General features: G+C 39.6%; 1 protein-coding gene across 3 annotated transcripts in view; it reads left to right on the top strand.

Annotated features, from left to right (window-relative positions):
* The window catches only part of LOC125296230 (cation channel sperm-associated auxiliary subunit gamma-like), a 147729-nt gene that overhangs the window by 131648 nt on the left and 3917 nt on the right, over window positions 1-12164 (top strand). For 2 of the 3 annotated variants that reach the window (XM_048246016.1, XM_048246014.1), the window contains 6 exons: window positions 1460-1516; window positions 8292-8448; window positions 8714-8777; window positions 8879-8977; window positions 9486-9587; window positions 10485-10577. In XM_048246016.1, the coding sequence (XP_048101973.1) occupies window positions 1460-1516; window positions 8292-8448; window positions 8714-8777; window positions 8879-8977; window positions 9486-9587; window positions 10485-10577 (572 nt within the window). The remainder of the gene's footprint in view (window positions 1-1459; window positions 1517-8291; window positions 8449-8713; window positions 8778-8878; window positions 8978-9485; window positions 9588-10484; window positions 10578-12164) is intronic. The other variant, XM_048246015.1, reaches the window with a different exon arrangement.

Here is a 12164-nt window from a genome sequence, read left to right as displayed (position 1 = left end):
TATTGGCCAATCACAGACAGTCTTCCGCTACCACCCTACAAAAAAAAAAATTGCCTCCGGCCCCCGCCATTTGATTAGGAGGAAGCGGAAAGATTGCACTGTCTATGCCCAGTGAGGGCACTGAGGATATATGTGTCGCACACGCAAGCATTTCACGCCACTGATAAATTATTTGTGTGTTACGGAGAAAGACAGAAAGGTAGTGTGCTATCCAAGGAACGCTTGTCCCACTGGATTGTGGACACCATACGGATGACTTATGAGAGTGCAGGAAAGGCCCCCCCCCCCCTCAACGGTAAAGGCTCACTCGACTCGGGGCATGGCCATGTCCTGGGCTTTCATGCGTGGCATGTCACTGGAATCGATTTGCACTAGTGCTAGCTGGAATTCCCCTAACACTTTCGTACGGTTTTATAATCTGAATGTATCGAAGGCTCTGCTTGCTCATAGTGTGCTCAGTGTGGCTTCGACAGGGATTTAGCTGGGTTGTTTGGCCCATGTAAAAGTAGTGGACTGTGTTGCCTCCGGAGAGAGGATGTACACGGCGCAGTGCAACAACATTCCCATAGCGTCCTCGACGCAGTGTCTCGTGATCGATATGAAGGGGAACGTTTAGGTTACCGGGTAACAACGGTTCCCCGAATGAGGAAACGAGATGCTGCGGCGCTTTGCCATGCGCTTCCCTTTTTGGTCACACTAAAACAATGGTTGAGCAAGTATGAAGTACACATCGCATGTACTTATAGCTGTGTGGGAGCAATACATTGGAGGTAGTCTGGCTTTCACCAGACCAAGCTCAGTCTTTTAAGATTGAACATTGGTCTGAGGAGTCCGCTATGTATTTTCTACTGCACAAGAGGCGTGATCAACGGGCATAGTTCAAATGACTCTTTACGCAATTGGATAGTCATTCACCAATCTGACCAACGAACCGGGTGACGTTTGCAGAACGGCGCGAAAACTCCAGGCTCTCCCGCTATCGTCATCGTTTTAAACCTGCCAATAGCGCACCAAGTGGATAAGCCAGCTTGTGATTGGTCCCGGCAAAATTGTAACGGAAGCAGCAGAAAAAGATTTCCAGCCTGAGCTACAGGGCGAAAAAGAAATCGCCGGCATATCAGGCTGGGTTCACCCAGCCTACATTGGAGTTCAAAGTAAACAAAAATTTAGCACGAGAAAAGACATGTGGCATGAGGGAGTGAGGTGTGTCAATCGCATGAGTCTCACACTCAATATGTTTTGATTTTAGCAGGCAGCTTCTTTCCTCTCTTTCCAGTACTGTGTACTGCCAGTGAATCTTGTAGTGGTACGTAGTACTGTACGCCCTACTGAACCATACCCAAATATCAATGTGTCTGTAGCACCAGTAGTGAGGTTGTCTGTATGACTGTTTGCGTCATCCATTGTGCATATTGTTACAAATTATCTTTTGTGAATATTCAGGTTTATGTCATTTCAGGTGCTTCGCTCGGAGGGAAGATGTTTTCAGGACACTGACCGAGCGATTGTTTCTCAGGTTAGTGCTCTCTTAGTGACTCAGGAGGTAGAGGAGTTGTTCAGCAACTGGAACTCGCAGGTTTGGGCCTGGCTCCTCTTAACCTTGTCTCTCCTTTTTTGCAAGACCAGGTGCATTATCAGAAATGTTTTGGCACTAAAAACGATAACGCCACTGACCACAAAAAACCTGGTCAAAGGTGCATGTAATGTAAAGGTACACGGAATGTAATCAAGACTTAAGCAACAAGTCCCATGCTTGGGTCTGCTTGGATTAATGTCCTTAGGATTTTTAGGATTACATTGCAAAATTACAAAAATACAGTGTTGCTGTTTCCAGGCTGTTTTTGATTGTAAACCCTTGTCAATCAATAGAGAAAGCCGATGATTAAGTGTAAGACTTGTTGTTGTTGCCTACGAGTTCAAATACTAGGCGAGTGCAGATGCATGTAGGCTATACTCTGATAGTCACAATGGAATCCAGAGGGATGTTCCATCAACCTCGCTAAAGGTTAAACCTGGCTTATTTTTATTTTGGCTAATTTTAGTGAGAGTTCCGTTCCATTAGTGTGGTTTACGTGAATCCCAGCTTGGTAACTCCATCCATCGTTAATTATTGGCACAGCAGTCAACCAATCAGCAAGATAACTAGCTACGGTAACTAGGCCTACAGCAAAATAAAATATAGCCTAGCCTAGATCCTAGGCCTACTGATTACAGGGCCTACATTTCAGTGCAGGATTGCAGTATAGCGCATTATTCAAGTCCCGCAACTCTAGCCATCATAATGCAAGTAATTCCTGCACACATTTTAGCCTACAGCGCTGTCTGGTAATGTTAATCTATTAATGGAGCGGCATGAATGCGGGCCCAGACGGACAAACTTCTGACTTGATTCGAACGTAACCCCATGCAGAGACACACACACACACGCATAGAGCCACTTTGCAGGTGCGCTCTTTCTCTAGATCTCGCAGCAGGACTTGTCACCGCTAAAGTCAAATTATGCATGCTTCGATCTACATTAACTGCTTCTCAGGAAAAGAAAACAAAGGTTTCGCGATCAGGAACTGTCAAGAATTTTGCAAACACAGAAGGATTACATAGAGTGGCCATGAGACGCGAGGGAACAATTAGAAAATCGAAACCAAAGTCATGTAAGTGTAAATGTTGTTCTCTCATTGACGCCTGTAGGCCTATAAGGAAAATGTGATTTCAGTTTGTAAAATGTATCCCCCCCAACTGAATTAATCCCCCTATGTGAAGCACTGAATGGGGGAATTCCCCCCCATTTTGAAAAATGAATTTTAAGCCCTGGATTAAACTTAGCTTCATGTGTTCCACTGAACATTATAATCAGTGGGTTCACAATATGTGGGGTTGTGCTAAACCTGACCATAATGTACTTTGGCCAGAGTTTAAAGTAAAAATGTATTTATATTTTCAAATCAACTGAACTCCATTTATCCTTTCAAATAAATGAAAGATTGATTGTGGAATGAAACTTATCCTCATTGATTCTTTGGCATGCCAGGGCTGCTTCCACATGTTTTTCCGATGTGGTTATGTCTGCATTTAGGCTACATTTATTCATTTGGCAGCCTTTATCCAACGCGGCTAGCAGCAATAGAATAACATTTAAGCTACATAGGCGACTGTAGGCTACTAGGTTATTAACAAACAAAACAATCCCTGTCATTTCCATGCGGTTTTCAACAGCTATTAAGAAGAGAGGTTATGCCATGGATTTTTGTGAATGTTTCTTCTTCTACATATACTGATTCCCACATTGCAACTACTGAGTCCATGGTCAGGGACCACCAGCAATGTCCTCGCGGACCACAAGTGGGTCGCGGACCACTGGTTGAAAACCCCTGGCTTACAGTATCAAGCTGCCACCTCTTGGCGAAAAGTTTCATTTCATGCAGCTGCGTGAATCACAGAAAGCGCAAATGAAGTGGCCACTTCTAAACCACTGTAGGCTACAGTAGCTGACGGTCTGTGGCTAAAGCAGCCATAATGAAAGTGTTATCATTGTTTAGATACTTCACACACACATGCTTTTTAATCGCATAGACTACAACTACCAAACTGGAATCAAAGCACATCGATTCCCCTCACACCATAAACATGCACTTCAAACAAACAAACAAGCGTCTTAGTCTCACGCATGCCATAGACAAAACTGTATCAGACGTAACGTTGGTAAATAGACAGGTTATCTTGCAGGTATATTTTCCATTAGAAAACCATTTGCGTCAGCCCTAGTTACTTTACTTTGAGCCATGCTCTTCCTTACTTGAAACACCTTTGAAAAATAGAGGATTGAATGCGTTGGGAATGGCTAACTCAGATGCTTTTTAGGTCCTGTGACTGGGGGCCACCAAGGCTATGGTCAAAAAAAAAATGAGATGACAGTGGAAAGATACAATTGCATCGTTGATTTCAATTTGCTTGGTAACCGCATTTATGGTTTTCTACAAATAAAACAATAATCAAATTGGCCTCCATCACTCAACCAATGCTACGGTAGGAGGCCTAACATTATTTTACCTAGGTCCTAGGCTATTGATATAACTTGTATAAGATTAACGTACCTGCAGTAAAAACCAAGCATGTCCGATAAACATTCTCAAATTTATTTCGGCTTCAAGAAGAAATGGAAATTACATTTCATGTGAAAATCATCCTACCCTTATTAGACGTTCTCTGCGGGAAACTACAGTGTTGTCCTTTTAGGAAGCGTCTATTGTCTTTCCAACCCACTTTAGATTAACTTCCAACAAAATTACGTCTCACTGCAATGATGCGCCATCTGGTGGACAAACTACTACGTAACACCAATACTGGAAATGCAGCCAAATGATGATGAATATTTGGTTTTCCTTTAATCCTACTGAATTTGTAATTATGTATCGGCCGTTCTAATTGCCGATACTGATAGTATGTGCGTGCCTGTGTGCGTGTGTATATGTGTGCGTGGATGTGTGTGTGTACATGTGTGTGTTTCTGTCTGTGTGTGGATGTGTGCATGCGTACTAGGGGTGTAACGGTACACAGAAGTCACGGTTCGGTTCATACCTCGGTTCGGACATCATGGTTGGCACGAAGTTGGGTAATAATGGAGGGAAAAGCAAAACAAAAATGCAGAAAGCATTTTTTTTTTGTACATGTCTCAGGCTGTACCACCTAGTGTCTTACAGTCTCTTCCCTGAGCTATCTGCAACAGCCTGAAGTGTGTAAGATGTAGGCTAAACAGTACAATAAGTACCCAGACTCCATCTGTAACTTGTAAACAAAATAAGACAATCAGCTATAAAACTGAAAATAGGCCTACAGCATCTCTTATTTCTGAAAGTGCAAATTACATAGAAGAATTATTTTTAAAAATCCACTTAAGCAAGACCTTCAACATCTGTGTTTAGTTGTATATGGAAGGGTCTACAGTTTGCCTCAATATTTTTTTTATTGTGTGTAAAGTAATAATCTAGCCTACTAACTGTGAAAATATCACACTATTTTGCCTTTTTCGCGAAAAAGAAAAAAAAGAAAAAAAAAAAAACGAAATTGCTCCTTTTATTTCATTGCTCCTTTTATTTCATAAACAGACTACAACTAGAAGTCACGTGACTTTGCCCTTTGACGTTAACTCACCGTAGCATGGTTTGTTTATTAGCCTGGTTAGCGTTGTCACTTTATTTTACTGTCTATGCACTTAACACTACCAGCTCCTCATGTGAGAAGTTACAAGTTACCCCAACATAAAGGTAATTACCACGCGATTTACATAGCTTTCTGTCATTACGAAATCATTTAATTTAAGCCATAGGTTTTGGCCCTATTTGTATGTGTATCCAAAGACTGCTGAAGCGCAGGGGAAGTTTTTTCCCCTCGTTTCAGTGATTGGTAGCCTACATCATCTGGGTGATGGCTTCGCATATGTGTAGCATTTTTTCCACTCACATACCCAACAACTGCTGAACAACGCCGACACACAGTTTCATCTTATCCACCACTCTTTCGCCTGTACTAACGTTACTGTAACTGAAGTTCTCAAACTTGCGATATAAAAGAGACCAGCGGATCCTCTAACTCTTGTGGGTCTAACCTTAGTGCTGCTAATGACTGACGGACTCGACCGACGACCTGACAAAAAAAACATAGGCGCCAATCAGAGCTTCAGAGCTAAGGCAAGGCTACAGATTAGCGTTAGGTGTCGCTAAAGAACTCCCGTAACTCTCGCTACTTAACAGTATGCGCATGACATTAATTAATCCGCACACGAGTTTTATGTATTTTTATACCGTGTATTCTCCGTGTAAATTCATGCACCGAACCGTGACGCCCGTACCGTTTCGGTTCAATATGAATACATGAACCGTTACACCCCTAATGCGTGTGTGTGTGTGTTTGTGTGTGTCTGTGTATGTGTACAGTATGTGGATGTGTGTGTCTGTGCATGTGTATGTGCGTGTGTGTGTTGATGTATGTATGTGTGTTTGCGAAAAAGAGTGCGTGTGAGACAATATTCTCTTCCAGCAACCCTTCGCTCAACCATCTACAGGCCAATGAGTGTACAGTCATTAAATGTACACATAACTTAATTTTTTTAGACCCCCCCCCCCCATGGATGAAATTCTATGAAACTTGGCATACCCCCAGAGAATGTCAGGTTAATCATACACATACAATTTGGTAGCCTGGGTGCCATTCTGAACTTAGTCCCGCCCCACGGGAAGTTTGGTCTGGCATTGCTCCATTGTGTCTGAGCACGCTTAGATTAGGCTTATGTTTGAAACAAAAATGCTGTGGCTAGAAGGATACATGGCTTTTAAGAGCCCATATGGAAAATTCATATTATTTAATGAGTTTGTATCACTGAAAATGATTATTTCTGAAAACTTTGGCCAAAGTTGGGATGTGGGGAAACTGGTGGTTTCACTTTCATCAAGGGAAAACAGCGCTGTTGCATTGCGACATGTTCCCTTGTTCGTTTGATTGACCACCTGTTCGAGGGATTTGCGACAGCCTTTCCCAGCTGTTTAACATGTTTGTAGCATATCACTGTTCAACAGAATTATTTTTAAAAACGGAGGGGATATAGGAGCAGAAGGATGGTTCGTGTGTTTTCTTTCTACCTCACGGTAAGCTATTTTGTTGCTCTGATTGGTTAGGTCTATCCAATTGAGTGCAGAGGCATTCCCCCCCTGTATCGGTTGAAACACGCCCCATAATTACGTCCCAATGGAGCAGTATCAGACTCATATTCTGACTAGAACATCTTAACTGAAGAGAGGGGCGATTAAAGCAGAATGATATTGCATTTTCATTTTTTACCGGGGGGGTGCAAATCACAAATGAGTGATTATGGGCTAGGTTGATGTGGGCCCTTGAGACCAACATACCATATAAATGTCTTCATCCTCGGTGCCACAGTTCAGGTAGTTATTTAGGAAAAACTGCATTTTTTGGGTTTCGGAGGGCCCAGCAGGGGAGTGGCCCCGGGGACCAAACGAAAGTCTAGTGGGGCTACATACCCACCAAATTTCATGTGTTTCGGTGTCCCGGGTATCGTTGACCAACATTTCAGGAAATAGATGAAGGGGGGAAAAAAAAGAATAAAAAAATATATTTTCTTCACTGCTGATTGAGCGAAGACAGAGATTTAGCTGTCAATTCTATAATTTAGTTAACTATCAAGTACTTACCTCCGTGTGCAAACTTGATCTCACGACTGATCTGACTGTGTTTATTGCAAATGTCTTTATTCATCGAAAATAACCCCTTGTGCGTTTAAATGAACAAAGTTAAAAGGTGGATTGTTACAAAAGCTGAGCAAAAATTTGACATACTGTTCTCTTAAATATTAATTTTGAGTAAAATACACATTGTTATGCTGTTTTTATCGATGAAGATGTCGATTTCAATTGGTTATTACATAATGCACCATATTGTTACAAAAATAAATCGCAACATCCGCATTTTGTAGTAACACCCGCAAAATGTAATAACTTATTACATAATGCGGAATAATGTATTACATATTGGCGTTCATGCAGTTTATTACATAATGCTGTGTTATTACATAATGCGTTGTTACACACCCTGCCTCTGTACATCAAACAGGCAAGTTCAGTGAATCTTTAAGACCTGAAAACGCACCTGTATATGAGAGCTTTTAGTTAACTCATTTTTATCTAATATATTTTTTCACATTATTTTACATTCTACTGCTGCTATTTACAGGGTCTTCCTATTTCACTGCACTGTTTTTACTGTATGTGTTGTTGTATCTGTCTTCTCACCATCCTGTGAATTCTCATCTTTACTTAATTCTAATTACCTGATCTTTTATTTATTGGTTTGTTTTAACATCTACATTATCAGCAACCATTCATCCAATGTTCCAAAGGCACATTCTGTTTTCTAATCTGATATTATTTTAAAAGGCTAACTGAGAAAACATTGGAGAACCCTTTTGCTATTATGTAAGAACATAATGTACTGTAATCTGAAAACTGCTGCCCTGATTAAAAAAGACAATGCAACTGATCTCAGCTGGTATTCTGTCTATAGTGGAGTGGAATGGAAATTCCAAACGTTTGACCGGCAGTATACAAAATCAGGAAAACAACTCCAACATCTTAATTATGCATTTATTTGATGAACAAAAAAAAAACACAATTTCAGAAAATGTAATGTCCTATTTTTCATTTTTAAATAGAAAATCGAACTGAAGTGTTCAGAATAGATCATAATTGTGATGTAGTCATTTGCTCTTCTACTTCTTCTAACAGGGTCAGCAGAGAATAACCGTCTATATTGGCTGTCCTCCTGGTAAGCGCTTGGCATTTGATATCACAAAAACATTGGAAGAGTGTTCCCGTCTCAACAAGCATTACTTCGACTGTCCTTACCCTAGCCCAAAAGTCCCTTGTTTCTACTACAGCGACTGTGAGTCTTGCTTTTACAGAGTTTTAAATAAATTGATTTAAAAGAGAGAAAGATGTCAAAAACACATCTACAATGTATTCCTGAATAATTTAAATGAGAGATGATGAATGCTTGGTGTTTGGTTCTGGCTCAGGGTTTTTTAAAGCAAGGATAGTGTTTTTTTTTGTTTGTTTTTTTTAACTTCAAAGTTGTATGTTCTACAAGTGTAATAACAATTTGTCACATCTCTCTCTCTCTCTCTCTCTCTCTCTCTCTCCCTGTACAGTGTTTTATCCCTTCTTTCTCATCCAGGACATGGTGTCAGGAGAATCCGGGCCTTTCTTGGGCAGGTATGATGTGTAGATGAACCGATATGTTACACGAGTGCGTATGTATGTGTGTGTGTGGTGTCGCACCATGGAGGTAATGTGTTTTTCCTGTGACTCTTCAGCTATACTTTCAAAGTAGTAGGTGGCGGTGCATACTCCAGAAAGAACATCCGCTATTTTACTTCAGAGGAAATATTACTGTACAACAGTTATAACCATAGGTAAGTGATCAACTAGGAGCAACTCTGCTGCTGATTATAACAACAGCAAGCCCCTGCATTTCAAATCTACATTAAATTACATTATCAAAATAACCTACACTCAGTTACTGTCTATTATTATGTGATAGTGTAACAGTACATATGAAATCTTAATAAAATGTTTGGTGGGTCTATCTATCAATCAGTCAATCAATGTATTATTTATGGTGCAATATCATGGTCCCAATACACTTTACAAATAAGCGAAAGAAAATGCATGAGACAAAAACAGAACAACCAACAAGTAAAAGTCAATCAATCAATGTTGAAGTGATAAACAATGATATTTAAAGACCAATGATAAAAGAGTGATCGAATTGGTAAATGCTTATTAGCGAACTCCACCAGAGTTCATGGACCCTGTTGTCTTGTTGGAGTAAAAATGGCTCTGTGATCTGGTTGAAGTTGTTAGTTGAAATCGCAAGCCATATGATTGAGGTATCATTGTCTGATTTTGATTTTGGCTCAGCTCCAAGCAGACTCTGACTCTGATGTGGACTTATGAGGGCACGTCGGTCAACAAAACCCAAGAAGGGTTTGAAGTGTTAAGTGGAACCAACAACAAGATTCGGTAAATATTGTGTACAAAATACATTTATTTATATATTTATTACATTTATTTATGATACATTATTCATTTACAAAGGAAATTGGTGTCCTTAAAGGTTGGATTTTCCCTCATTTTTAAATTAACAATTGGAATGCTGCACTGTTTTCGGAAGCTTTGGCCCAGAGTGCCAGCAATCTAGATCATTGTTTTTTTTTTGTTTTTTTTTTTAAGTATATTTTTTGGGCTTTTTATGCCTTTAATTAGATAGGATAGTGGAGATTGACAGGAAGTGAGTGGGTGAGAGAGTCGGGGTGGGATCCGGAAAGGACCACGGGGCGGGAATCGAACCCGGGTCGCCGGCGTACGGTGTACGGAGACTTTAAGCTCTAAGTGGGTACAAACCGTTTATTTTTACATGCCTCTGTTCCTGAGAAATCCCAAGCTAAACAGTGGCTAGTTTTCATCAAAATCCCTGTTTTTCCCTAGAAATGGAGATATAGCCTGTCTAGTCTTTCATGAAATATGAAGTGTTGTCTGTAAAGTTTCCGGGAAGTGACCTAGCGAGACCTGGCGAGACTGCCACCTAGTGATAAACCCACAAAAATAAATGGCCTGGTTTTGACCTTTGTAATATTCCATCATATTCCAGAAATTCCACTGTTTCGAACCAAAGCGGCAACCATCAAAAGTCGAGTTATAATAAAATGTCCAGATAAAATGTCCAGATTGTGCGTTTTCATGAGTTTTCGATCGTCATCTTTTCAGTTCTATTCATCATAGAGTTCCCAAAATCGCACATAAGTTGTGTTAGAGTGTCTATTTTCGTAATTTAAAGAAAAAAGCTAAAAATGTGTGTAAACTTGTTCTCACAACTGTAGCCCAGCTGCCCAGTCTGAGTGATGTGTTTGCTTTCTGTAGATGGCTGTGCGAGAAGAACTCCCCATGTGGCGACCTGTCAGCACAGGGACTGATGGCTCCGGATTTCTTCTTCATCATTGAGGTTTCTAACAAGTGAGTGAGACTATTCTAAGTCACTCAAAAGTTTGGGGTCACTTAGAAATATCCATTCCAGTGCATTATAGACAGAATCATATTCTATCTATAATGGAGTGGAATGGACATTTCAAGTCCCCAAGTGACCCTAAACTTTTGACTGGTAGTGTATACTTGAAGCATGTATCAGTCGCCTGTTCAGGGTTCCCACGGGTCATGGAATTTCTGGAATATGATGGAATTTTACAAAGTCTATTCCAGACATGGAAAGTCAGGGAATTTGATCATTCTTGGGACAAAGTCAGGGAATATCATGGAATCTTGTTGTAGCAGTTTAAAATGTACTTGCCAAAATACATTAATACAGATATATTTCCCTGCAGAATTGATGTATATCTGGTTATTAGCTTTACTGCTTGTTTGAGTAGTTGTGGTTAGCCCAACTTTGATTATTCAATACCCATTTATTCATCTCCCAATCTAAAAAAACTAAAAGATTCTTGAACGCTCTGCAGCTGCTCTGAAATCTTTGGTATATTGTACCATTCATTATACAGTAGGTCATGGAATTTCCGTTTTTTTGTTAGGGAAAGTCAGGGAAAAGTCATGAATTTTACATTTGACTTTGACTGTGAACCCTGCCTATCCAACGTCTGTCTATTGTTAAAGATAAAATTCCATCAGAATCAATGAAGCAGTTTAAACTGGAAGCATTTTACGCTTCACAGAGATGGAGACTGTAAACTGATTCATTTACATTTCACTCTGACTTACCTCCTGCTTGCGGGGTGAATTCCAAGTTAGACTACTGAGATCTCTTGAAAGTGACAGATGATGTTACTGTGATGGTGTGCTTTTGACCTCAGACAATAGCAGGAAGGACATCTAGGGTGGTTAAAGAAAACAGTTTGTAACCCTGTTAAAATGTATTCATTAATAGAAGAGATACAAATTTGAATACATAATTTCATAGTTTAATAAATAGAATGTAAGGTTAAAAATTTAAGATTCATTGACCAGCAATGAAGTTATGATTTTGCTCCATGAGAAAAATGCATATTGGGTAATGTTCATGTTTACTTAGTACAGCATTCAAAATATTAAATATTTGTTGTTTAATAATATATCTGAAAATGCTTTAAAAATGCCTGTAAGAATAGGAAGAGAAAGTTACACCAATGTTTGTGAATTTCTGAAAGTTTTGTGAATGAGCCAATCACATTCAAGTTCAAAGAACAAGGAAGTGAGTGGAGCGATAGAAACATGAACATTTGAAGGGTATTTTCAATTCAGGCTAGTTTATTGCCGGCTATTTTATTTTCTTGGGCCCTTATGTTTGAATGTGACTGTGAATGCCTTTATGATTTGAAAAGTGATTTTGAAAAGACACATTTAAATACTGACCTACTTTTTCTAAGTATATATTTTATACATTTTGTATAAAACAGTTGTGGTGAATGTCTAATAATATTTTAAGTTAAGAGAATTTCTTGTTTAAAAGTGGAAGTGCTTAAAAGATAAAAGTAATTCCAAGACATTTAATTTTATGTTCAATATATTATAGAAATGTTAATGCTTAACTAGTGATTTAAAGGGGAATAGTAT

Source organism: Alosa alosa, chromosome 6 (genome assembly GCF_017589495.1).
Source record: "Alosa alosa isolate M-15738 ecotype Scorff River chromosome 6, AALO_Geno_1.1, whole genome shotgun sequence".
Taxonomy (NCBI): Eukaryota; Metazoa; Chordata; class Actinopteri; order Clupeiformes; family Clupeidae; genus Alosa; species Alosa alosa.
This window is presented reverse-complemented; position numbering and strand designations above follow the sequence as displayed.